The sequence below is a fragment of the Balaenoptera borealis genome (assembly GCF_965194805.1).
Source record: "Balaenoptera borealis genome assembly, chromosome: 14".
NCBI lineage: Eukaryota > Metazoa > Chordata > Mammalia > Artiodactyla > Balaenopteridae > Balaenoptera > Balaenoptera borealis.
The window spans coordinates 86,857,149-86,883,917 of NC_138875.1; the positions used below are offsets into that span (position 1 = coordinate 86,857,149).

The 26,769-nt window shown below is 46.5% G+C and overlaps 1 protein-coding gene across 2 annotated transcripts in view; it reads left to right on the plus strand.

Moving 5' to 3' along the window:
* Positions 1-26,769, plus strand: part of TMEM132B (transmembrane protein 132B) — a 420,187-nt gene that overhangs the window by 300,942 nt on the left and 92,476 nt on the right. For both annotated transcript variants that reach the window (XM_082353216.1, XM_082353215.1), the window contains one exon: positions 13,374-13,560. In XM_082353216.1, coding sequence (XP_082209342.1) covers positions 13,374-13,560 — 187 coding nt within the window. The remainder of the gene's footprint in view (positions 1-13,373; positions 13,561-26,769) is intronic.

The window sequence follows — 26,769 nt, forward strand, 5'->3', positions numbered from 1 at the left end:
CCACAACTACTGAGGCTGCGCGTCTGGAGCCTGTGCTCCACAACAAGAGAGGCCGCGATAGTGAGAGGCCCGCGCACCGCGATGAAGAGTGGCCCCCGCTTGCCACAACTGGAGAAAGCCCTCGCACAGAAACGAAGACCCAACATAGCAATCAATCAATCAATCAATCTTTAAAAAAAAATATATGGCAGGATAGGCTCAATTCTATGTAAAGAATTTCAGGATTGCTTGAATAGATATAATCAGCAAAGGGGAAGTTGAAGAAGTTACATGCACATAATCCTTTCTAATTGCGGTTGACTTGAGACCCAATTTCTATAGAGTAATTGGCCTATAAGAAAGATTTTTTGAGGCTATTGTAATTAACACAATGGGCCAAGTAGGAGATGTGGTGGGATCATTGGGTTTTAATTAATCGGTGACAGGAGAATTCCTGTTCCCTGAAGGAGAGCTTCTCTCTTAGGGAGACTTACACACTGTGGGAATTACAGGGGCCTGCAAATCACCTCCACTGAATTTCTGCTCAGTTGACATTTATTGAAAGGCTGCCAGGTAAATTGAAGGTTACAGGAATTCTAATCTGATTTTCGACCCAAACGGCATTCAGAATGTCAGTCTATTTGTGAGATTCTCTTAACTCAGTTTCAAGGTTAATGAGGTTATAGATTCTGTTTGGGTTTGTTTTTGAACACCCCAGTGTGTCTATCTGTCTGTCTGGCTTGTCTTTAATTTTTTTGTTTGCTCTTGTAATGTTGAAATAACTCCAGGTGATTTGGAGCTGCTTTGAGAATGCTAGAACCAAAGGTAGCTATTTTACCTTCTTAGATTAAACTGGTAATCACGATTATATGTGATACTCCTTGGAAAAGTGGTCCTTATTATCCTTACTTATCAGTGAGTCCTCTGTAACAGTACCTGCCTTCAAAACATTAGCATCAGATGCAAGGTGAATAAGTTCTAGAGATCCGCAGTACAACACTGCCTATGGTTAACAATACTGTGTCGTACACTTAAAATTTGTGAAGAAGGTAGATTCATGTTAAATGCTCTTACCACGATGAAAAAAATAGCATTGGTGATTCCAAGTCCAGTAATGGCTGAGGAGTTGGTATCATGCTAATACTCTCACGGTTGACTCTGCAGAAAGTGCAGAAATACCCAGCTACCTGAAGGTTGTAGGGAGGGACCAAAAGAAGCAGACACCTGGCAACAGGGAGAGCACTGTGTGAATTTCCCATTTTGTGACTTACAGACTGATGGAAGGCCCCAGGCAGGGAAGCTGAAACTCAGAAAATCCAGGCTTTCTCGATGCTGTTATAAAGATGCCCACAGAGGAATATGTACATTGGAAGAGAGTGGGAATGAGTGATGCATGGATGGACCCAGCTAGGGACGGACTGGGGGGGCCTCACACTCAGGGATCCACATGTTACACTCTGAGGAAGCCAAAGAGGTGTGGGGTTGAAGGGTGCACTCCGAGATTGACAGCTCATTCATTCATTTATTCATGATGTATTTACGGAGTTCCTCCTATGGACCAGGTATTTTCAAGGCATTGGAAGTATTGCAAGGAACATGAAGAAAAATCCCTGCCCCATTGAGTTTACAACCTAGGAGACAGAAACAGCCCATAGCAAAAGCAAGTAAATAAATAGAGGAACTCACCGACATATGAACCGTCAAGTTGTGAACTTTCAAAGATGTGAATGTGCGTTCGCATGTCCAGTCGCATAAGCTAGTTCATGTGTCTGGCGTACATGGTCACGTGTGTGCATCCTCTGCAAGTGGCTGTGCTTTTGTGTCCTTTACTGTACAGGACTGTATAGAGTACAGCAGTACAGTATCTTTATTTCTTGCCTGTTCACTCGATGCCAGCCCCTGGATGCCAGCTGTTGTACTGTACTGCTGTGCTTTTCAAGGTACTGTACTGTAAGATTAAAAATGTTTTCTTTATTTTTTGTGTGTGTTTGTTTTTTATGTATTATTTGTGTGAAAAGCATTATAAACCTCTTGCAGTACAGTACTATATAGCCGATTGTGTTAGTTGGGTACCTAGGCTAACTTTGTTGGACTTAACGAACACACTCTCGGAACAGAACTCGTCCGTATGTAGGGAACTTACTGAAGGGCATGTTCAATGGCGTTAAGTGAGAAAAAGGAGGGGAGGGGGAAAGGGCTGGCCCGTGTAGGAGATGGGTCTCTCAGCAGCGTCACCTAAGGAGACAACACTTAGGAGGCAGCTTTTCAGGCCTGCCCTGAAGGTGAGGGTTGAGCTGTACAGATGTCGCAGGGAAGGGGCTCTAGGTAGAGGGAGAGGCAGCGGGAAGACCTCAAGGCAGCCGCATGCCTGGTGCTGGAGGAACGGTGAGGGACCAGACAGAGTGACCGAGGGGACGGTGGTAGCAAAGATGTTCAGGGAAATAACAGGCGTTGGGGCAGGGGGACCGGGTTGTGGAGGGCCTTATAGATCCTTGTAAGGAAATGGGCTTTTATGCGAATGAGATGAGAATTCCTTAAGGGTTTTGAACAGGTCAGTGAAAATATTTGCCTCGGATTTAACAGGAGTACTCTGGCTGCTGTGTGGAGAGAACAGAGTGGAGGGCTGGGGGTGAGGGTGGAAGCGAGGGATCATTTAGGAGGTGATTACAGTAACCGGGCAAGAGACGGATAATGGCTTGGAGCAGTGTAGGTGTAGTAGATATGGAGAGAGTGAAGGTATTTAAAAAATATATTTCCCAGGTGGAAGTGACTGGCTTTCTGGACAGCACAGATGCTGGCTATTAAGGAAGGGGAAGCGCTCAGGCTGACCAAGGTTTTGACCTGAGAAACTGGAAGGATGGATGGCCTTGCCTTTGATGGGGCTGTGGTCTTGGCCTTGGGGAAGAGCAGAAGTTCAGTGTCAAGTCTGAGATGCCTTTTGGACCCCTAAGTGGAGCTGCTGAATAGGCAGTTGGATAAGAGTCTGGAATTTGGGAGACAAGTCCTAAACCTCACGATTCTCTCTTTTTTTAAAATTTATTTTATTGAAGTAGAGTTGATTTACAATGTTGTGTTAATTTCTGCTGTACAGCAGAGCGATTCAGTTATACATATATATGTACATTTTTTAAAAATTAATTAATTTATTTATTTATGGCTGTGTTGGGTCTTCGTTTCTGTGCGAGGGCTTTCTCCATTTGCGGCAAGTGGGGGCCACTCTTCATCGCGGTGCGCGGGCCTCTCACCATCGCGGCCTCTCTTGTTGCGGAGCACAGGCTCCAGACGCGCAGGCTCAGTAATTGTGGCTCACGGGCCTAGTTGCTCCGCGGCATGTGGGATCTTCCCAGACCAGGGCTCGAACCCGCGTCCCCTGCATTGGCAGGCAGATTCTCAACCACTGCGCTACCAGGGAAGCCCATGTACATTCTTTTTTTTATATTCATTATACTTTATCACAGGATATTGAATACAGTTCCTTGTGCTATACAGTAGGACCTTGTTGTTTATCCATCCTATGGATAATAGTTTGCATCTGCTAATTCCAAACTCCCAATCCATCCCTCCCCCACCCCCTCCCCCTTGGCAACCACACGTCTATTCTCTATGTCTGTAAACCTCGGGATTCTTGCCCCTTCTGACTCCACCCCTTAAGGGCCGTGAATCCTCCTAGTACTTAGTGACAGATGTCTGTGGTCTTTAAATGATGCTGTAGGTGAATGTGAGCTTTCTTCTGACCTAGAGTTCTGCGGGCAGCTCCTCTTGGGCCTGATCTTTGCTGGGTTGGCCACGAACATTCTTCCGGTCATCTAATTGTTTCAGTCCCCTTCATGGGGAGCCCAGTGTAATCCTTTGTGCAGGATGTTTCTCCCGTATCTCAGCAGGGAAAACACCAGGACAGGTGATAAATTGGCACTGATTGTAGCTGCCAGTTGACCCCTGGTGACCAGGGTAGCCTGCAGGATGCTGGACTCGTAGGTGCCCTCCACAGCCACCTGGAGGAGCCCAGCTAAACCAGCACACATGGGGTGCGACCTGGGGACCCCAGCCTCATTAGCAGCGGCTCTCCTTGGAGGAGCCAACCTGCCCCATAGGCAGCAGAAGAATCCGCATATAATGAGGCCCTTCCCAGTCTAGGTGCAGAGAAATCCTGTGCAACACGACAGGAGAAGGGCTTTCACTGAGAAACAGACTCTTTGAAAGATAATTAGAGTCTTGTGTGTGCCTCTGCTTGTATATGTCACTGGGCCTGGGACAGAGGTGGGGACACGGTCCTTTCTATAAATGTGCCGGCATGAATGAATGAGTGAGTGTGATGTTTACTCTCCCTCCAGCACGATCTCTGGAGTCAGACCGGTGGTGAACCCCAGAGACTCCATCGGTACCTCCATCGGACTTGGAGGAGGATGGTCCTTGTTGGGGCCCCTGGTCAGATGGGGCCATGTGACTGGTTCCGTCCTCACTTCCAGACCAGAGCACTTCATTGTCAGGGAGAGAATGACCAGAGCTCTCCTTTCCCTTTGGGTCAGAGATCAAATGTTCTAGAGGCAGAACAGAGGGTACAAAGTGCTCTGTTTGTGTAAAAACAAAGCAAAGAATCACTCATGTTCAGGCTCGTAGGTGCCCGGACTATCTCTGGAGGACCAATGAGAAAATGAATAACTTTGTGCCATTTGCAGCAACATGGATGGACCTAGAGATGATCGTACTAAGTGAAGTAAGTCAGACAGAGAAAGACAAATACCATATGATATCACTTATATGTGGAATCTAAAAAATGATGCAAATGAACTTACTGACAAAACAGAAATAGACTCACAGACATAGAAAACAAACTTATGGTTACCAAAGGGGAAAGGTGGAGGGGAGGGATAAATTGGGAGTTTGGGATTGACACATACACACTACTGTATTTAAAATAGATAACCAACAAGGACCTACTGTATAGCACAGGGAACTCTGCTCAATATTCTGTAACAACCTAAATGGGAAAAGAATTTGAAAAAGAATAGATACATGTATATGTGTAACTTTGCTATACACCTGAAACTAACACAACATTGTTAATCCACTATGCTCCAATATAAAATAAAAATTAAAAAAAACAAACAAACAACCAAACAGCAGTGGATTCCATGAGTCCTTGTGCGTAACAAGAGTATCGCTCAAGGTTGGTAGCAGGAAGAAACAGAGGACAATTCTGAGAAGCTGTATTCGGGAAGTCGGTGGGAGGTGATTTCTGGTCCGTCATTTCCTACAAAGGTTTTCAGAATGTTGTCAGAAAGACAGAGGCAGAGGGGGGAAAATTAATTGTGGCAATTGTCTTCACTGTCTCTGGGCTTGCCATGGTGATGCTGATAAAATCAAATAAGCTGGAAGTGAGGAGAAATAGTGTGAGAAATAGTCCAGGATCCGGCAGCTGAGAGAGTGGAGGCGCCCATGGTGTTTGCTCATTATCAAGATTGATTGTTTTCAGCTCTGGGAAAATGTTGGTAAGCAACACCTCACACCAGTCTGTGAGGTACTTTGAAATATTTAAAAATGCAAAAAAGAAGAAGAATTTAATATCATTTTTTTTCTGTGGTTGGAAAGTGGGGCAATGAGTTGGTCGACATATCATGAGCTGGTTTGAGTTAGGTGGAGAGTTTCTGGGAGCATTTACCGCAGAAAAATGTATTTGAGATTTCCACAAAATGAGAATAAGCCAAGCAAGGGAGAGTTGATGATGGTAGCTTTCTTTTTTTTTTTTTAATTGAAGTGTAGTCGATTTACAATATTGTGTTAGTTTCAGGTGTATTGCAAAGTGATTCAGACATACACACACACACACATATGTATTTCAGATTATTTTCCAGATAAGCAACAATGATTTACTGTGTAGCATAGGGAACCACAATATATTCAATATCTTGTAATAACTTATAATGAAAACTAAAAAATATATAACTGAATCGCTTTGCTATACACCTGAAACTAACACAATATTGTGAATCAATTGTACTTCAATTTAAAAAAATAACGCTACAGTCAACATTGGTGCACAACTTTTTATGTGGACGTATGTTTTCATTTCTCTTGCGTAAATACCTAGGAGTGAACTTGCTGGTTCATGTGGTAATGCTCTGTTTAGTTTTTTTGAGGAACTGCACAGCTGTTTTCCAAATCAGCTGTACCATTGTACATTTTTACCAACAATGCATGAGGGTTACAATTTCTTCACATTCTTGTCCGCATATTTTTGTCTGTCTTTTTGACTACAGTCATCCTAATGGTTTGAACGTGGTATCTCACTGTGGTTTAGATCTGCGTTTCCTTAATGGATAATAATGTTGAGCATCTATTCATGTGCTTATTGGCCATTTTTATATTTTCTTTGGAGAAATGTCTATTCAAATGCTTTGCCCCATTTTTTTTTTGCTATTGAGTTGTAAAAGTTCTTTATATATTCTGGATACTGATTTTTTTTATCAGATATATGATTTGCAAATATTTTCTCCCATTCTATAGGGTGTCTTTCCATTTTATTGATAGTATTTGAAGCATTAAAGTTTTAAATTCTGTTTCTTCTTTTTTTGTGTGTGTGTGCTTGTGCTTTTGGTGTTATATCTGAGAAACCATTGCCTGAACCAAAGTCACAGAGATTATTGCTTATGTTTTTTCCTAAGACTTTTATCATTTTAGCTCTGACACTTAGGTCTTTGATCCACTTTGTGTGAACAGCACCCTGCTGTTCTAGCTGATGGTTGCCACTTGGGAATGTGGGGTAGATAGTGTTGCCTGCTCTTCCAATTTTTCCAAGAAGCCAGAGAGATACCAAATTTTTTTTGGTGTGAATATTCTGCATTTAAAAACATTGGCACCCAAGTCAAATTTCGTGAAAACACAGTAGTGGAGGTGGTTATTAACCGTGGCCCTAGCCACGTGCAGCACAGGTGCCGCATTGTAACCTCTGTGTTTTCTATTCAACTTTCCTAGTCCGCCAGAAATGCAATAAACGAACCCCTGTTCTTGGACTATTCCCATCTGACACAGTCTTAGGATTTTTTAAAGGTTCTAGATAGCAATTGAATGAGAAGTCTTGAAATTAAACCAATGAGGAGAGAAGGTTTTGAGTCCACAAGTCCCTGCTCTCAACTAGGGGCTTTTAAATGTTTTTAGACCTTTGCCTGCCGACTGCAGCCTGATTCGTCAACCTGAAACATTCTTTCCACAGCGAGCTCGGAGGGAACAGTGCTGCCTTTCGACAAGGCAGACCTGAGAAGGCAGCGCCTGGATCTTGTGAAACTGCAGAAGGAGATGATTTATTCATGCCAGGTTCTGAGAGCTGGGCATGAGGTCATGGCGAAAAGAGCTGCGTGACAGGCAGAGAGATGGACTAAAGACCCTCTGCCCGATGTGGATGAACCTAGAGTCTGTCATGCAGAGTGAAGTACGTCAGAAAGAGAAAAAAGAATATCATATATTAACGCATATATGTGGAATCTAGAAAAATGGTACAGATGAACCTATTTGCAGGGCAGGAATAGAGACGTAGACGTAAAGAACGGACATGTGGACACGGCGAGGAAGAAGAGGGTGGGACGAACTGGGAGATTGGGATGGACGTATATACACTACCATGCGTAAAATAGCTAGCTAGTGGGAACATACTATAAAGCACAGGAAGCTGAGCTCGGTGCTCTGTGACCACCTAGAGGGGTGGGATGGGGGCGGGGGTGGGAGGGAGGCCCAAGAGGGAGGGGATATAGGTATACATAGAGCGGATTCACTTCATTGTCCAGCAGAAACTAACACTACATTGTAAAGCAATCATACTCCAATTAAAAAAAAAATTAAGAAAAAGAAAAAAAGACCCTCTAGACCCTCTAGCACGGGCTCTAGAGCCAGGCTCAGTAGTTGTGGCCCACAGGCTTAGTTGCTCCGTGGCATGTGGTATCTTCCCAGACCAGGGATCGAACCCGTGTCCCCTGCATTGGCAGGCGGATTCTTAACCACTGTGCCACCAGGGAAGTCTTTATGAATTAGTGTTTTTGTTTCTTTTGGCTATAGACGTAGGAGTGGAATTGCTGGGTCATGTGGTATAAATATAAAATTGTATCTTTTTAATTGAAAAAAGCTTATTTAACTTTTTAAAAAGAAATTTCATTCTTCTATTTTATTTTTAGGATAGTATTTATCATGACCTGGGCTTACCTTGTTTGTTTCTTTACCTGACTATTAAGAGAGAAATCTCGTCTATTTTGTCTACCAATGAATTCTCCATGGCTAACACATATTCACTGCTTAATAAATGTCACTGAATAAATGAATATGCCAGGGATTGTAGTGACCATGGGGTTATGATAGGTTTTGACCTTTGAGAACTTATGTTCATAAGATTTAGCAATTGTGCTCCTTGGTATTTACCCAAAGGAGTTGAAAACTTATGTCTACACAAAAGCCTGTACACGGATGCTTAGAGCAGCTTTGTTCATAATTGTCAAAACTTAGAAGCAGCTAAGCTGTCCTTCAGTAGGTGAATGGATAAATAAACTGTGGTCCATTCAGACAATGGGATATTATTCAGTGCTGAAAAGAAATGAGCTATCAAGCCATGAGAAGACGGGGAGAGGCCTTAAATGCATATCATTCAGGGAAAGAAGCCAATCTGAAGAGGCTGCATACTATATGATTCCAACTCTATGACATTCTGGGAAAGGCAAAACTCTGGAGACAATGAAGAGATCAGTGGTGGCCAGGGGTTGGGGAGCGGAGCGACGAACAGATAGAGCACAGAGGATGTTTAGGGCAGTGAAAATACTCTGCATGAGACCATAATGGTGGAGACTTGTCACTATACATTTGTTCAAACCTATAGAATATACAAAACCAAGAGCGAACTGTAATGTAACTGTGCACTCTGGGTGATATGATGTGTCCATGTAGATTCATTGATTGTAACAAGTGTACCGTCTGTTGGGGGATGCTGATAATGGGGGAGGCTCTGTGTGTATGGGGGGAAAGGGGGTGTATGTGAAACCTTTGTACCTTTTCCTCAATTTTGCTGTGAACCTAAAACTGCTCTAAAAGAATAAAGTCTTAAAAAAAAAAAAGATTACATTCTAGTAGTAGAGACAGACCTATCTTCTCAAAGCAGAGTATATAAATATACGTACCAGGCAGGCAGGAGAATAGGTCTCAAAACCCAGCTGAATGGGACTTCCCTGGTGGCGCAGTGGTTAGGAATCCACCTGCCAATGCAGGGGGCACGGGTTCGATCCCTGGTCCGGGAAGATCCCACATGCTGCAGAGCAGCTAAGCCCGTGCACCACAACTACTGAGCCTGCGCTCTATGAGACCGCGAGCCACAACTACTGAAGCCCACGTGCCTAGAGCCCGTGCTCCGCAACAAGAGAAGCCACCGCAATGAGAAGCCCGTGCACCACAACGAAGAGTAGCCCCCGCTCGGTGCAACTAGAGAAAGCCTGTGCGCAGCAACGAAGACCCAACGCAGCCAAAAATAAATACATAAAATAAATAAATTACAAAAAAAGGAAAACCCAGCTGACTGGTAGCTTCTCGTCTCCCAGAATGCATATGACACCCCCCTACACACAAATTGACAGGGTGTCCTACTTGGTCTGTTGACTGTGTTCAGAGACTTAAACAAATAGGTATGGAACTCCTGCACTTGTCCAGGCACCGTGCCAGCTGCCACAGCCAGAGCAGCAGCAATACAGGTACACGGTTGTCCTGGTGGCATGAACAGTCAAGAGGGGAAGTCGGAGTTCAGTCTCATTGTATTTACCGCGAGTAACCAGCAGGCTTCCGCTGGGGCGTTTGCCCAGTGTAATCATCGTTCAGTATTTACCTGGCTTTTTGGTCATCTTTTAAAATAATGCCCAGAAAAAGGCTCATAAGAAAAAAGCAGAATCCCTGAGACCAGAGACAGCCTCTCTTGCTCCATTTCTAGAAAAAAAAACTCATGTGGGGAAAGCATCTCCGCCTGGTAGCTCAGAATTATCTAGAAGTTTGTGGGGAGAAAAAATAGTTTAGGTAAATGGTACAACCTGCTGGAGAGCAGTTCAATCAAGCTTTTGAACTCTCCCTCGTTCTTTACTGCTCTCTCCCCCCCATTGCCTTCCCTCCCCACCACCCTCCCTCCGCAAAACAATAATCATTGTCATCATGAGGGATCTGCTGAGAAATGGCAGGATGCGCTTCCTGGGACCCAGCTGCTGGATTGGGGCCCATCCGTCTCCCCTGCTCACATTTCTCCGCCTCCTTCTTGCTGATGTGTCTGAGCTGCAGCCGTACTGTGCACTTGAAAGCTGTCCCATGGTCTCATGGAGGGGGCTTAGCTTTCATTACAGGACAGGTTTCCATGGGAAACAGGGCTTCTGGGAAGCAAGTCCTTCTGGGAGGAGGCTATGTGTTCTAGCTTGAGGGGAGAAACGGCCAAGCAGCGTTCCGGCCTGACCACTTCCAACACACACACACACACACACACACACACACACACACACACACACACACACACACACACACGCTTCTCCACCCCAGGGAAAAGAAAAATATCTGATGATTATCTCATGACTGAAACACTGATCCTGATTCCCCAAAGGCAGCTGGTAATTATTAAATTGAGAGAATCATGGAACACTTTCTAAATGGAAAGGCTTATCAAGAATAGATCAGGAACAGGTAAAGTTAATAGTTATAAACCCATTTCCATAGAAATGGACTTATTAGCGGGCATGCCAGCTGCCTAGAAGTAAAAGACCCCCTTCCTCTGGTTTGAGGGAGATGACTTAAAATAAAAACTTGTGCATAAAAGTGACTCTGACTGGATTGTTATTCCATTTGTAGCTGGTCTTGGGCAGATTCCTGTAGCAGGTCCACAGGAGAAGAAAAGCCCACAGTTAAGGGGGGGGGCCAGCCTTCCCATGCAGACCCTGCCCCCTTTGCCCAAAGACTGGCCACTTCTGCACCCCAAGACCAGAGTGCAGATTTAGCGGGATTAAACTGCTGATAACAGAGAGAGTTATGCCCCTTTTCTTCTTGCGCTGGATTTTCACTTTCTCGGCAGTAGTTTTTCTGAAGTTTACTGAATGCTGAGACCCAGGAGGCATTAGAAGCAGTTCCTCAGATCTGCTTACAAGCACGGTGCAGACTAAAGAGAAACTGAAGATCTGATCTGATAGGGCCGAGCATCTCTTACAGGAGGAGACTTAACAAATGGATAAGTGGAGAATCCCTGTGATCGGAGAAGTGACTTTAGGCTGGGGTGTGGTGGCTGGGAAAGGGGGGTGACCGAAGCCGAGAAACGAGTGCTCAAGTTCCTAAGATCCTGAAACCCCTCTGGCAGGGCCCCGGGAAATAAGGGTCCCCTGTTCCCATGTGAGCCCACCGTCATCCTCTCATGAGGCCAGGTCCCTTATTCAACACACATTCCCTTCCCCGTGCAGAACAACATGTGCAAATAGATACTTGATGATTCCTAGCTCATGGGTACCCGCACCAGCCAGCCAGGACAAGCTGGCTGCATAATTTTAATAAATTTATACTTCAATTTAAATATCTGGCCAGTAACCACTGTACTGGACAGAGCAACGTCAGAGAGTTTCTTAAAACCTTGGCTAAATGGAAAGAACGCTGGACGTGACAAATTCTAATGTAGTTCTATTTGGGGTAGAATTCCGTATCAGGCAGGTCAGTGTAACTTAGTTCTGCCAACACTATAGCTACACTATAGCTATTTTAAAAAATTTGTATTGGGGTGTATAGTTGATTTACAATGTTGTGTTAGTTTCAGGTGTACAGCCAAGTGAATCAGTTATGCATATACATATATCCCCTCTTTTTTAGATTCTTTTCCCATATAGGTCATTACAGAGTATTGAGTCGAGTTCCCTGTGCTATACAGTAGGTCCTTATTAGTTATCTATTTTATACATAGTAGTGAGTATATGTCAATCCCAATCTCCCAATTTATCCTTCTTCCCCATTGCCCCCTGGTAACCATAAGATTGTTTTCTACATCTGTGACTCTATTTCTGTTTTGTAAATGAGTTCATTTGTACCATTTTTTTAAATTCCAAATATAAGCAATATTATATGATATTTGTCTTTCTCACAAGGAGCTAGAAGATTTAAAGAACAAATTTACTATAGCTCTCTGTCAATACTGTGGTTTCTACCCTGTTCTTAGTCTTCGTGGATGGGGGCTGGAGGAGCTAGCTGTCCACAGTAGGAGATTCTGTTGGGCAAGCAACACACAACAGGCTTTTTTTCAAAACTCTTTCCCTACAGGTTGTGAGTTGGGTGTCTGGGCTGCAGATCTTGCCCTAGATCCCCAAAGGCAGGGAAGAGGCTTCCCAGCTCATTTTCGTCCAGGCAGGCCCATTATTGGTAAAGGAACAGGTTCGTTGGGGTGACTCAGGTTTTCGGAGCTGTGAATCATTCACTCTGCTGTCATATTGCTTGGATCCAGATACAGCTAGATTCAGGGTGACGGACAAAGACTTATGGAACAGAAGTCATTCACAAATCCCATGCTGGATGGCTCTTTGTTTTAACTCTCTGTTTAGTAACTTCTCCCGTCAGTGCAATAGTCAGCCTATAATTTATAAGTTCATGTCCATGATGAGAGGCTCTCCCTGTGTAGAAAGATGCTGAGAATGACACTTGCCCTTTTCACTTATATGTGCCCCGTCCACTTTCTTCCCCCTCCTCCAAACAATGTACAGTGTTCAATGTTGTCACTCCATGAATGAAGGCAGGTGGGGTTTTCTTACATTACATCCCCTCCCATTGCAGGCTGATGACATGGAGAATCCAGCATAGCTCCTTATTAATGTAGCTCAGAGTTGATGTCACGGACTATGCACCTTATGGGGTCCTTTCCCATCCTTGGTCTCACGATGCTTTCACAAGCCCACGTAGTCACCAGTATTCTTCCCAAATTCTAAAGCTCAGAGTTTGCACCACGGGTCCACAGCCACACAGGTGAGTAGAAGTAGAAACAGCCAGAATCCAGGCTGTGCCTCACGATTGGAGTAACGGTGGCCCTAGATGAAGGTGTAGGGCCACGTCCCGTGTGTGGTGCTTGGATCGTGGCGTCCGCAGGCATGGGGTTGGGGAGGACTGAGCTCTGGCAGTGCCCAGAGATGTAGTGCTGTCTGAGCTGCTCATTCAGGGAAGGACAGGGCCCTGAAGACGGATGGTCTGTCCACGCGGAGGTGTGGGCCGTCTGTGGGCAGCCTGTGAATCAGGCTCTGTCGACACCGCCTGTGACCTGTTGAACTTGGCCAGCCTTCTTTGGGTTGACAAAAAGGAATGTGGCAATTTATCGCGTTCTTGACATTCTGCTGAGTCTCAGGTTTTAAACTGCGCTTTACCGTGTGTTTGTTTTGCAGAACAAATGGCTCCTTCTATGAGATCTTGCAAGTGGACTTTGGAATTGACAACAGCAGCGGCCTGGCCGGCGCCCAGCAGATCACCTGGCAGGTGGAGTACCCGGTGGAGGACGCCACGAGGGAGCTGGTTGTCGCTGAGATCTTTGTCAGCCAGACCTCCTTTGTGGGCATCGTCCCGCTCGCAATGGTGAGATGTCGGGCTTCAGAATCAGTGTCACAAAGATGTTTTCTTCGAGTACTTTTTTTTTTTTTTGCCTCGCGGTGTGGCATTTGGGATCTTAGTTCCCTGACCAGGGGTCAAACCCTGGCCCCTGGCAGTGAAAGCCCGGAATTGTAACCACTGGACCGCCAGGGAATTCCCTGAGTACTTTTAATATTCAAAGAAACATGAGCATTTTATAATCTGCTGTCTTCTATGCACCTTGAAGTTGCTTGAGCAAGGGAAGTACACTTAAGTTATATTTTATTTACTTGCTTTCTGTAACGCCTCCTTGGAAACTATTTAGGGCCTGCTGTGTGAATCCGCTTTCCTTTGTGGATCCTGCTGAACTGTGTCCCGGGGATCCCGTGTTTTTTACTGGCTCAACCTGTGTGCATCTCAGGACCGAGTGTTGTCCTGAGTGAAGACAGTTGCATTGAAATGCATCAGGAGTGTGTGGTGGGAACAGCCTCTCTATATGCTGAGTAAACAGCCCCTGGTCAATTGCCCTGAGAGTTCCCATGTAGCTTGGGGATTGGCAAACTCTAAAATGGACAGATGGACCGAAAGAGCCTTATTGGGAACTGACCAGATGAACCTGGATAGGGTCCCAGAGACCATAAAACCACATGTGTTTCTGTTTCTGGCCTGGGGGTGACCAGCTCTCTCCTCTGAGCTTGGCCGAAGCTCTATTCACAGTCAGGCCCAGGGACCACCTCTGAAAACAGTGTCGTGGACAACGTTCCAGAGCCTTAAAGGACGGTGCCGACGGGTCACAGGGATAATAAACCCCGGGAGTGCAATATTGCTAATGCCCTTTCCCACACTGGAAACGTCCAAGTACATTCTGCGCTGCTTTGACCTTCCTGTCTGGGACCAAAGCATGGGGGTCCACACCTAGCGATCCTAGGACAATCTGGGGGTACTTCTATCATCCATACTCAAAGTTGGATACCAGGGGTGAGATCCTTGCAGATAAAACCCTCTATCCTACAATTAATTCTGCAATTCCCGTATTTGTGTTCTTGACTCTTTGCCCCCAAACTCCCTTTCCCTGCGTCTCCCCATATCTGGCTCCCTCTTCTCGATTCGACTGTTAAGAGGCACCTTCCCTGACCAGGGGAGCCAAGATGGCTCTCCATCCCCCTCGCCCATCCCTCTCTGTCCACATCTTCATCCTCTTCTATCTTCTTCATAGATATTATCAGTGTTTGAGGTTCAGGATTCATCATCTGTGTTCCTCCCCAGAAGGAGAGATCCACGACGGTAGGCTTCCCGTCAGTTTTGTCCACAGCTGCGTCCCCAGCACCTAGAACAATGCCTGGGGCACTTACGATTTGTCCAGTGAATGGCTGAGTCCCGTGCTGTAATCTGAGCTACCGGGATCGTCTAGTTCTCGAAGGCTGGGCGCTTGGAAGTGATCCACACCAGCAGTGATCTGCGTTTTGGTTTGAGGGCGGCCACAGTTTGGTGGGAAAGAGCCCCGTGAAGGGGCAGAGGTGGACGGGTGCGGATTTTAGGACAGAGTGAGACAGTCCTATGTTCCCTTTCCCAGGACCTTTTCTGTCAATTCTCCAGCTCGACCAAGATCTGGCTGAGGTTGTGTTATCTCTTTACTCGAAGTCCTTAGGATTTTGCTGTATGTCTCATCAGTACCAGTCAGTTCCCTGGGGCTTCTGCAGCCTCCTGCTACTTGTAAGGATGAGTGTCGTGCCCTTCTCTCGTGGGCAGGTGTCGGTTCCGAGAGGAGCTAGGAAGGGATGTATGTTGACCTGCCAGGAGGCTGGACCCAGGACAAGGGGTATGGACCTGCGGTCAGCCCAGTACAGCCCACCGACCAATCCAGCTTGCCGCCTGCGTTAGTGGAAAAAGTCTTATCGGAACACAGCCTGTTCATTTGTTCTGAATTGTCTAGGTTTGCTTTAATGCCGTGATGGCAGAGGCGAGCATTTGGGACAGAAAGTGTATCCTTGGCCAGAACTTTAATTTTAGCATCTTGTAATAAAGTAACCTAAGGAGAATACTGGTGAATGGGGACTGTTATTCTGTTGTTATAGGGCTTCGGGGGATATTGTCTCCTAGTGTGGCCTTTCCCAATGAGACCTTTGCTTGGTGAGACCCTGCAACGCTCTTTGGCCGGAGGTGAACTCTTCCATCATGATGCTGCCTGAAGACCTAACTCATGGCACTGGTCTGAGTGGGGTGCCCCTCACTGGGTCAGGGCACGTGGTGGGATGGGACAGAACCTAGGGCAGGAGGAGGTGGTGAAACTTGGGCGAGGATGGAGAGCCTGGCGGAACAGGAAAGCAGGCCAAGGTACAGGTCGGCTCGGACAACCTTTCCTCGGCCGCCAGCACTTCCCCGTGGGGCTCATCTTCTGTCCTGTTCCTGTTCTTAGTGACAGGTGCCTGGTGCGGCCCTGGGAGGGGTCCAGCGGATGTGAGCGGTGCGCTTATTTTGGCTGCATTGCCGGCGCTGGTTTGTTCTCTGTGGCACTCGCTCCGCCATCCCCCATCGTCTCCCCCGCTGGGGCCGTCTGAGCTGCTGGCTTCTCCCTGGCTCCTCCAGGGAGGCTGTTGTGTGTTTGTTGTGCTCACTGCATGTCTGTGACGGTTTGTGTCTCCCCATCTGGCTGATCTGTACTTAGGGATGGTCTCTTGCATTTGGCTTTAATTCCCACTGGCTGGGAAGGGCCAGGGTTGGACGGTTAACTGGTGTCATGTATCGCAGTGCATCTCTTGCATCCCTGTGAAGAGTGGCTCTGAAATGACTCCAAGGGACCAGAGCTATTTAGTAAAGTTTGCGGTGGATCCAGAGTTGGTAGTTCATCTTTTCTGTTTAATCAGTTGTTTTAGCTGCTTTCCAAACCCGTAACTGCCACAGAGTGGCCTTCAGGGGAGAATTTTGCCTACTGTTCTTAGGGTGTAAGTAACTTTTATGTAATTCTTCCTTTCCCCCCCTTCTTCTTCTCCGTTCCCTTCTCCCCCCTCCCCCTCCTTCTACTTCTTCTCAGTGGCAACTAACCCTGGACAACTTATGCATGATGTAAGGGTGCTAGATTACTCGTCCATGGAATGTTCGAACAAAACTGGGCTTGTTATTGTATCAGAGTCTACTGAGGAGTGGAAGCCACTTTTGCAGGTAGGACAGAAAAACTTTAAGTGGAAGCACTCAGGTACACAGGAGGTAGGACAGAAAAACTTTAAGTGGAAGCACTCAGGTACACAGGAGGTAGGACAGATGATAAGCCAGGAACAGAACACAGGAGACTCAGGAACCATAGCCGGAGTGGGAATCCACCCACCCCTGGGCTGACAGGCAGGAGGAGGTGATCCTGGAGCCCAGGGCTGGGGTCCCCTAAGGAACACCGTCTTTGGGGTCAGCGCCTCTGGGAGCCAGAACCCATCAGGGGAAGGCTTGGGAATGGATCTGAGGGCAGACAGGCTCTGGCCGATGCCCTTTTATTGTACGATGTGAGTCTGAGGTCCCAAGGTGTCCCAGAAGCCTGTGCATCCAGAACCTGGCCACGCTGAGCCTCGGTCCTGCTCAGGTCTTCTCATGGCTCACGCTTGGCCCAGAACGCTCCATTTGGTTGATTTCTTGTCTCTTTCACCTTCAAAGCCAACTCGCACAGAGGGTTCTCCTGGCCACTCCGGCTAAATTCGTTCTCTCTTTCGTCTATAATTCATGCTTATTTACGTGATGATTCGTTCACTGCCTGTCTCAGTCTGGCTCCAGTCACGAGAAAGAATTTGCACAGGGAGAGGTCGATGTAAAGGATCATTAATTATAACAGGGGCTAGAATAATGAGAGATTGCTTGGTGAGAGGTGAAGAGAACGCTGAAGAATATGGGAATGGCAGTCAGGAGCCTCCGCTGCCCTGGGGTGGAGTTAGGGCATCTGAGCCAGAGGCCTTCCCCCAACCCTCCGAGATCCAGACCTTGCTGGAGAGGGTACATTCACAGCCCGCTGAATGAGGAGAAGCTGCTGAGGTAGCATACCAGTGGAAACTGCTGGAAGTCTGGGGACAGCTGTCCACAAGGAGCTGTCTCATCAGAAGCACTCAAAGTGGATGCTGGTGAAAGCTGCAGGTCACTGGTGCTGCAGGAGCTGGATACAGGGCAGGGGGGGAAGCCATCAGTGCTGGAAGAGTGGCCCAGAATCAGAAAGCAAACACGTTCCTACTGAAGTGTCTCTCCAGCGCCCCCTACTGACATAGTGTAACTCTTGCCCATTGGCAAAGGACAACTGTTAAAGGCTCAGATCCATTTTCCCAGAGCAGGTCATGAGGGGTGAATCTGGAGCTAAGAGGCACTGAATTGATGACCAGAATACTCTGTCTTCCTCCACTGGATCACAAGCTCCTCGATGGGAGAGACCCTGTTTGTTTTGCTCACCAGATGTTTTCTCAGCACCAAACATGGTGCCTGATACACAGTATCTGCTCAGCAAATGAGCAAATGGTTACATTTACCATCAGAACCTGAACCCACTAGCTGGATAGCCCTCATTTGCTGTATTAGTTTCCTTTTGCTGCTGTAACAAATCACCACAAACTTAATGCTTTAAAGGAACACAAATTTATTATCTTAAGAGTCTGGAGGTCACAAGTCTGAAATGGGTTTTCACGGGGCTAAAATCAAAGTGTCAGCAGGACTGTATTCCTTCCGGAGGTTCTGACGGAGAAGCTTCTCCAGCTTCTAGAGGCTGCCAGCATTCCTTGGCTCATGGCTCCGTATCACTCAGACCTCTGCTTCCCTCATCACATCTCCTTTTCTGACCTTCCTGCCTTCTTTTCCTTATAAGAACCCTTGTGAATACATTGGGTCCACCTGGATAACTCAGGATCATCTGCTCACCTCAAGATTTTTGACTTTCCCATTTGCCGTGTAAAGTAACACATTCATGAGTTCTGGGGATCAGGATGTGGACATCTTTGGGGGACTGTTAGTTTCCTACCACTTGCCTTAGGCAGGATCCCAGCTCTCCCTGTCTTGGTCTTGCTCAGTCTGTGCACCGTGCTCTCCATCCCTCCTCCCACGACCAGCTTTCATCAACACCCCGACCCCAGGCTATTCCCTGAGGAGCTCTCTGGACCTCAGGGTCATCCCCAGCCACCCAGCACCTCTGACAGCTCCTGGGGACACCACACTCCTTCACCAGGGAAGCACTTTGCTTTGCATTTCCAGAGGACCCCACAGCAGAGCTGCCACAGGCATGGTGATCACAAATCTCTTAGCTTACACACACAGCCTTGCCCCAGGGAGGATGTGGACCACCACGGGCTGGAGCTGCGTAGGCTCCTGTAATAGCTCCACATCTTCCTCCTCCAACCTCGGGGCCTGGGAGGAGATCGGACGGCGGAGCCAGCTGGCCTCTTATTCTCTGTGTAGCCTCAGAGCAGTCACCTAAAATCCCTTTGCTTTAGTATCCTGTGTGTGAATTTCCAAGTGAGAATACTTCTCCTGTCTATTGCACTGGGGTGTCAGATGGACCAAATGAGATACAACAAAAACAAACATGCTTAAAATATCAAGGCAAATATAAAAGCCTTGTATGCAGTGGGAAAGCGTCCCAGATAGATTGGAGCAGATTCAACTGTTACGTAGAATTAATGACCCTCTCTACCTTGCCAGTTTTGTTATCCTATTGATTTACCTGGTGGGGGGCAGGTGTCCATACTGACAAAATTTTCAATTGTTTTCTCCTTTGAGGTAGTTGGCAAGGAAATATTTTGGTCAAGGGTACAGGCTCTTGGGTCAACCTGCCTAGATGGAAATTTGGACCCCAGTGTTTACTAGTTTTGTCATCTTGGGCAAGTCACTTAACCTCTCTGAAACTCAAGCTTTGTCATCTGTAAAATGTAAAAATGAGGTTGCCTGCCTCTTAGAGTTTTATGAGGATTAAAGACGTACTGCAGGAACACAGCTGACAAAAATCCAGGGGAGAGAGAGGACCCCAAACTCTCCTTGAGATCCACTCACTCCACCCCCAATTCCATGGAACTCCTCAACCCTTGCTTAACCCACATTATTTAATAAACTCAAGTGTCTATTGTGAAAAAAAAAAAAAGCACGTTGGCCTGGCACATTGTAAGCACTCAATAATATTTAGCCATCGTTATTTTCATCATTACCATTGTGCTGCCTGACCACTTGTAAGTATATGTGTCAGATTTTGCTGAAGGTCAAACAGAAGTTCAATCTCAGTACGGGTGGTGGATTCTCCACCTAGAGGAAAGAAAGAGCTCGATTTGATGAATCAGATACAGCCGTGGTGCAGGATGGAGAGGAGAGATGATGGTGGGTAGGCAGTCAAGGTGGCTGCTGCCCACTGAACGTCTCACTCAACCTCACAGCGTCCTCTGAGGAGGGACTGCTATCTTGGGATTCAGCCCCAGTATTATGATTTAGAAGTTTGCTGCCACAGCGTGTGACCCTGTGTAGTGTGGGGTGCTGTGGACACCGCTTGGGTAGCAAACCAACCTCTACTTCAAGAAGGTAAATATGCAGCTTTAGGGGAAATCATGATAGAACTGGGGAGAGACCCCAGGTGTGGAAGCCAGGGTGGGGGCTGATGCAATAGTCCAGGCAGGAGGGTCTGTAGAAGGACAGAGAGTGGTGATGTACTCATCCACCCACCCATCCATCCATCTATCCATCCATCCATCCATCCACCCATCCATCCATCTATCCATCTATCCATCCATCCATCCATCCATCCAACCATCCATCTATCCATCCATCCATCCATCCACCCATCCATCCATCTATCCATCCATCCATCCATGCATGCATGCATCCATCCATCTCTTGGCCCATTCATCCACCCATCTGTCCATTCATCTGCCCATCCATCCATCCATCCTTCCATCCATCCGATGGTCCATCGATCCATCCATTGAATGATCCATCGATTGATCCATCCATCCATCCATCCAGTCAGTCATTATACAATCGACCACTTATTTAGCATACACTGTGTGCTGGATTCATTACTTTTTGGTGCATGGAAAGGGATAAAATGGAATTGATGGAAATTTTGAGTTGATCACCAGGCCTTGGAAACCATTGTGTCTAATGTTTCCATTTTAGCAGACGGCACAGATGGTCAACACCTTCAAAAATCCCATCTTAAAAAGGGCAGTCAAAAAAGAGGAGTGTCACAACCTAGGGCAATAACGATGTTCTCTGCATCATCTTTAAAATCTAAAATTTAGAAATAGTCTTTGTGCTGCCCCCTCCATGGCTGGGAAATGCCAACTTTGTGCCTGTTTCTCTTCCCTTCCCTTCTTTTCTTTATGAAAGCATGAGTTTTCTTTTCTCCCCCTCCCTCCCACTCTGTCCCTCATTCCCTTTCAATTCTCTGCAGTTTTATGTCCAATTTCCGAGCTTTGAGCTTAGAGATTTATTTCCGTGGGTGGCTTGGAGTTTAGGGTTGCAGCCCACCATTCCACTACAGTTCTTAAAACTAAAAAGCCCAGCTCTACTCATGCAGATAAAAAACACATTATCTTTCAAAAAGTTGGAATCAAAAAATGAACCTTCTTGGTGAGTTTCTAAGCAACTGGGCACGCAAGCAAGGAAAAAGAAAGAGATAATCAGACTCCTTTTTAGCTGTATTGGCCTGAAACTTTACAGCAAGGCCTGGGCACAGATACTTCTTTATTTCAAATAATATTCGTGTGTCTACTCTGTGTTCTAGTGAATGACGATGAACAGACACACAAGAGTCTCAGCCCTCCTGGTGCTTACATTCTAGAGAGGAGAGTACAGAATATAAGAAACAAGTGCATCTGATCACTTCAGACAGTGATGTATGCTCTGGAGAAATTCACGCTGGGTCACGGAACAGAGAGACTGGCATGGAGGTGGGCAGTGCTAAGAGATCAGGAAGCTGTCTGTCTAAGGATCTGGCGTTTGCGCTGAGAACTAACTGGTGAGAAGGAGCCAGCTCTAGAAGGCTGTGGAGGAAGAGCATTCCAGGCGGAGGGAACAGTGTACATCTTCAAGCAGAATTGAACTTGGTTTATTTGAGGAACTCAAAGAAGGCCAGGCTGTTGGAATGTAGACCGCAAGGCGGGGGTTGGGGGGGGGCGGGGGAAAGAGATGAGATTGGAGAGGAAGCCAGGGGCAGCAGCTTTTGCAGGCCTTGGTAGTAACAGATAACCTTTCATGGGCTTTCCAGTGTCCATTTATTGGTGTCTGTATTAGCCTCCTCTTGCTGCTGTAACAAATTACCGCAAACATAGTGGCTTTAAACAACACAAATCTATCTTACAATTCTGGACATCAGAAGTCTGAGATGGGTCTAGAGGACAAAATCAAGGTGTCAGCAGAGCTGCATTATTTTGGAAGCTCTAGGGGAGAATCTTTTCCTTGCCCTTTCCAGCTTAGAGAGGCGCCCACATTTCTGAGCTCATGACCCCACATCACACATCACTCTGACCTCTGCTTCTGTTACCATGTCTCCTTCTCTGACTCTGACCCTCCAGCCTCCCTCTTGTAAGGACCCTTGTGATCACACTGGGCCACCTGGATAACGCAGGACACTCTCTCCAGCTCAGGATCCTTAACTGAAGCACATCTGCAAAGCCCTTCGGTCGGTTGTGTAAGGTCACATATTCACAGGTTCTGTATCAGGCAGTGCCTCCGGAGCTGTGTTCAGATCCTGCCTCTGACACTTAGCAGCTGCGTGACCTTGGGCAAGTGACTTAAGTGTTCTGTGATGGCTCAGTTTCCCCATTGGGAAAACGGCCCAGGGCTGTGGTGAAGTCACATGTGGGAATTTCCCAGAATAGAGCCTGGCATTAAATTAGTTGTCAGAAATAGGAGTGGTGGCCATTAGCTCAGGACGGTAGTAGCACGCAGAGTGGAGAAGAGAAGGGACTTCTGGCACCGTGGTATTTTGAGGTCATTGGATTAGACAAGACACAGGTGTGATGTGTAGAGAGAAGTTTTCACAGTGGGAGCCTGCAGAGCCGGAGGGGGACCGTGTCGGAGAGCCCAGGCTGATAAACATTTTGACTCTAGCTTGTAGGTGGGGAGCTATATCTCTGAAAGATCTGTTTTCCTTTCTTTTTCTTTGATTCTTGCTCCCATAAGAGGGAGGGGTTCCTCCTCCGCCTTCCCCATCCCCGCCGCCCAGGGCAGAGCCACATGAAACCATTTTGATTTGATTTGTTGGCACTCTGCTGCCTTGCTGTCTGGGTCCAGGCTGCTGGTCCAGCGGCTGCAATTCACTCCGCCTGCCTTATTGAAATTCCAAGTGTTCTGTACACCCTGTATTTTCTTGGGATGATAGTCCTGATGGCACAAAACAATCAGGGACTTAAATCTCGTGAAGCTCCTGCTTCATGTCACGGAGCGTCTCTCTCCCTTCCTCTGTGGCTGTTTTCTTCTTTGCCCGTTTGCTTTTTGCCTGTGGCCCAGGATTCAGAGGGGGCAGACTTTGTCCTGGGAGTTTCCAGCCCAGAGCCAGCTCTAAGGAGGCATGTTTCGCCCCAGGCAAGGTCCAGCAGGCATCTCTTGGGGTCTGTTACAGCTCCAGGGGGTCTTAAGTAATTCAGTCGGTAATTCAGAAAGCTTTGAAGGCTTGTGGATAGGTTTCTTCCCTGTCCTTTGTCTTTTGTTTTGTTTAAAACTTAAAAGTAAAATCTAACTAAATAGCGCTTGAATGCATCCTCCTAAAATCTTAACGGATAAGTCTCAAGGGTTCACGGACTACCCGCATTTCCAACCCCCTTCCCTAAATGAACTCCGTTTTATCCTTTTATTTTTTTCATCCAGGGCTTTGTATCTACCTTCACACACAGATATGTGGCTGCAGACAACAAAGGATTTTGTTTTATGCGTGGCTGTGTGGGAAAACAAAGGGCATTGTGCTGTGTGTCACATCTTTACAGCCGACACTCTGTCTCGGAGGCTTTTTCATACCCGTGTGAATAGAGCTGCCTCGTTCATTTTTTAAAAAACAGCTCTTTAGTTGTCTGTGGGAGGCTATTCCATAGTTTATTTCCCTACTGGTGAATACTTAGGTGGTTTCCATTTCTTTCTTTTTTTTTTTCTCTCTCTTTTTTTTTTTTTTTTCTACTACCATGAATCTTGTAAAGCTCCACCTGGTTTAGAGGTGAAAAGTGGGTTCTAGATCATGTGCCAAAAGGTAGGGGCTGTTAGAGGCAAGGGTAAAACTGGTGATCAGTGAATAGTCTGTTAGTTTCCCGGGGCTGCCATGAAGGATTACCCCCACCGGCATGGCTTAACACAACAGGAGCGGATTCTCTCATAGTTCTGGAGGCCAGAGCTCTAAAAACAAGGTATCAGCAGGGCCCTGCTGCCTCAGAGGACTTGAAGATTCTAGGTTCTCCCTTGCCTTCCAGCTTCAGGTGGCCCCCGGCATTCCTTAGCTTGTGGCCACATCACTCCCATCTCGGCCCCTGTTGTCACAGGGCTGTGTGTGTGTCTGCGTCTCTGCGTGTCCCCTCCTTAACAGGACACTGGGCATTGAATTTAAGCATCCGGTATAACCTCATCTTAACTAATCACATCTGCACAGATCCTTTTTCCAAATAAGGTCACATTCTGAGATCCAGTGGACATGAATTTGGGGGGGGGACACTATTTAACCTACTACGGGGGTAAGAAGCGGGGAGGGGCTACACATAGGCCACCGACTTGCCAACTAAGATCTGGGTGGTATTTGGGGCAGCTCCGTCCTACACCTTCAACATCTTCAGTGCGATTTGATGTTCTGGAAAATGACTCTAAAAGGCCATTAGGTCTTTAGTCATTAACTCGGCTACAAAGCCTTCACGTTCTGTAGTGTTGATTCGACTCCATTTACCAGGACAAGAAAGAGACGCCGATGCCTCTGAAAGGTATGTTTGTGGAACCCTGACTTCAAAAGTCCATCCAGATGACCTGCGTCCCTCTTCTTCCACCAAAGCTAGTGCGTCGGTATAATTACTTGTTGGAGATTGCATATGACACCTCGCCGTAGGAATCCAGAGTAAACCTGACTCAGCTCTGTCTTTGAGGCTTTTCCTATATATAAAAAAGAGCAAGGTGGTCTGCAAACAGCCGTTCCCTTGGCTATGTAGTCAGAGTTTCACCTGATTCATCCAACCTGTTCACAGCTGAAAGGGGCAATTTTAGATTGTCCAGGAGAAGGTACGTCCAGTGGACGTACTTTACAAATGGCCAGAAATACCCATCTTGGTCAGATGACATTGAAGCCACGCACTTTGTAGGTGCCACCATATGCACCTGTCAAAGTGCGGGATACAGGTCAACCCCCCACAGCCGAGCGTTATCCTGGCACGTGATGCCAATGAGCATATTCAGTAAACCTATCGCCGCGGTGGCCCCATAGCTGGATGTAGCTATTCTGTCATTTCCTAACTTACTTAAAAATAACAGTATAAAAAGGATTGCCCTTGGAGAGTGAACTGGAGTCAGCTAAGTGGAAAAGGAGAAGGAAAAAACCCACTAAGGTGTTTGGTTCCATTGACCCGTGTCTTTCTGGCAAACCTTTGCTGACATACAATATCTGAAGATGAACGGGAAAAACAGACCCAAGAAGGAAGCCTAGGAATGAAGCTGGTGGCTGTCAGTTGAAGGAGCGAAGTGACGGAAGTCTGGGTGTTTCTGTTGCAGGAATGTGACATGGCAAATTTCCAAGGCTCTGTCAATACCATGAATATTTATGACCTATCTATCTCACCAAAAGCCTCCGTCAGGTGGCACATCCAGCAAAGACTCCTGCTTGGGAATTGTTCTGTTTTGTTGGGTGATGAGCCCTGAATGACAAAATTGAGAGCGATCATGTGAAGGGTTTGTGCTTCTGTTTAACACGGAGGCTGTATTCTGAAGAAATAAATTTCTTTTTGAAAAAAAAAATCTCTTTCACTGTTGGTGGGTGAACTGGATTATTTGTCACAAGATGGAGTTGCCCATATGCAAGCGTTTCTGGGTACTGACCTCCAGGGGCCTCCTCTGAGACTCAGGTTCCTGTTTTGTTTGCTTCTTTGTTTGTTTGTTTGTTTTTAACATCCTTATTGGAGTATAATTGCTTTACAATGGTGTGTTAGTTTCTGCCTTATAACAAAGTGAATCAGTTATACATATACATATATCCCCATATCTCTTCCCTCTTGCGTCTCCCTCCCTCCCACCCTCCCTATCCCACCCCTCTAGGTGGTCACCAAGCACCAAGCTGATCTCCCTGTGCTATGCGGCTGCTTCCCACTCGCTATCTGTTTTACATTTGGTAGTGTATATATGTCCATACCACTCTCTCACTTTGTCCCAGCTTACCCTTCCCCCTCCCCATGTCCTCAAGTCCATTCTCTAGTAGGTCTGCATCTTTATTCCCGTCCTGCCCCTAGGTTCTTCATGACTTTTTTTTTTTTTTTTAGACTCCATATATATGTGTTAACATACGGTATTTGTTTTTCTCTTTCTGACTTACTTCACTCTGTATGACAGACTCTAGGTCCATTCATGAGGTTCCTGTTTGAAATGACAAACCAGAGTCCTGGCAAACCAGAGGACTTTGCCCACCTGTGTGCTGGTCAGTGAAGGGACAACCCCTTCTCCGCAGCTGGGGAAGTGTGGAGGCGTGTGTGCTTAAGAGATGTCAAGCTGCCACAGCTCGGATCTAACCTGCCATTTACTTAAACTTTGTGGTCTGAGCCGGCCTTTGGAGCCTCAGTCATCCTATTTGCAAAAGGGGTATGTAATATAATTCCTACTAGGACAACCTCAACAGGTTACTTTGAGGATTAAATGAGGCAACATACATGCAGTTCTTGTTACAAAGTAAGAATACGATAGATGTCATCAACTTCTTTTTATTAGTAACCCAGCATGCTTAAATGGGAGACATTTAAGAATAGTGGTGAACTTAAAAATATTTCCTAACAGGGTGGCATGGTCACTGACCTCACGTGACCCATGGGACTAGATTCAGCTAGTAAGTAATTGTCGAAGCCCCTCCCCTCCCCCCAGGGCACACCAGCTGTACATTGGCCCCGCCTGAGAGAAACGGCAAGTTAAAGTTCAATGCTTTTTTTTTTTTTTTGCATAGCTTATCGCAGAGTCCAGCACATCTTTTTCTAAATAACTTTAATTTTGCAAACTGCCAAGATGGCGTTTTCGATTGGCTTGAACTCTTTCCGAGGAGAGGGGACCACAGGC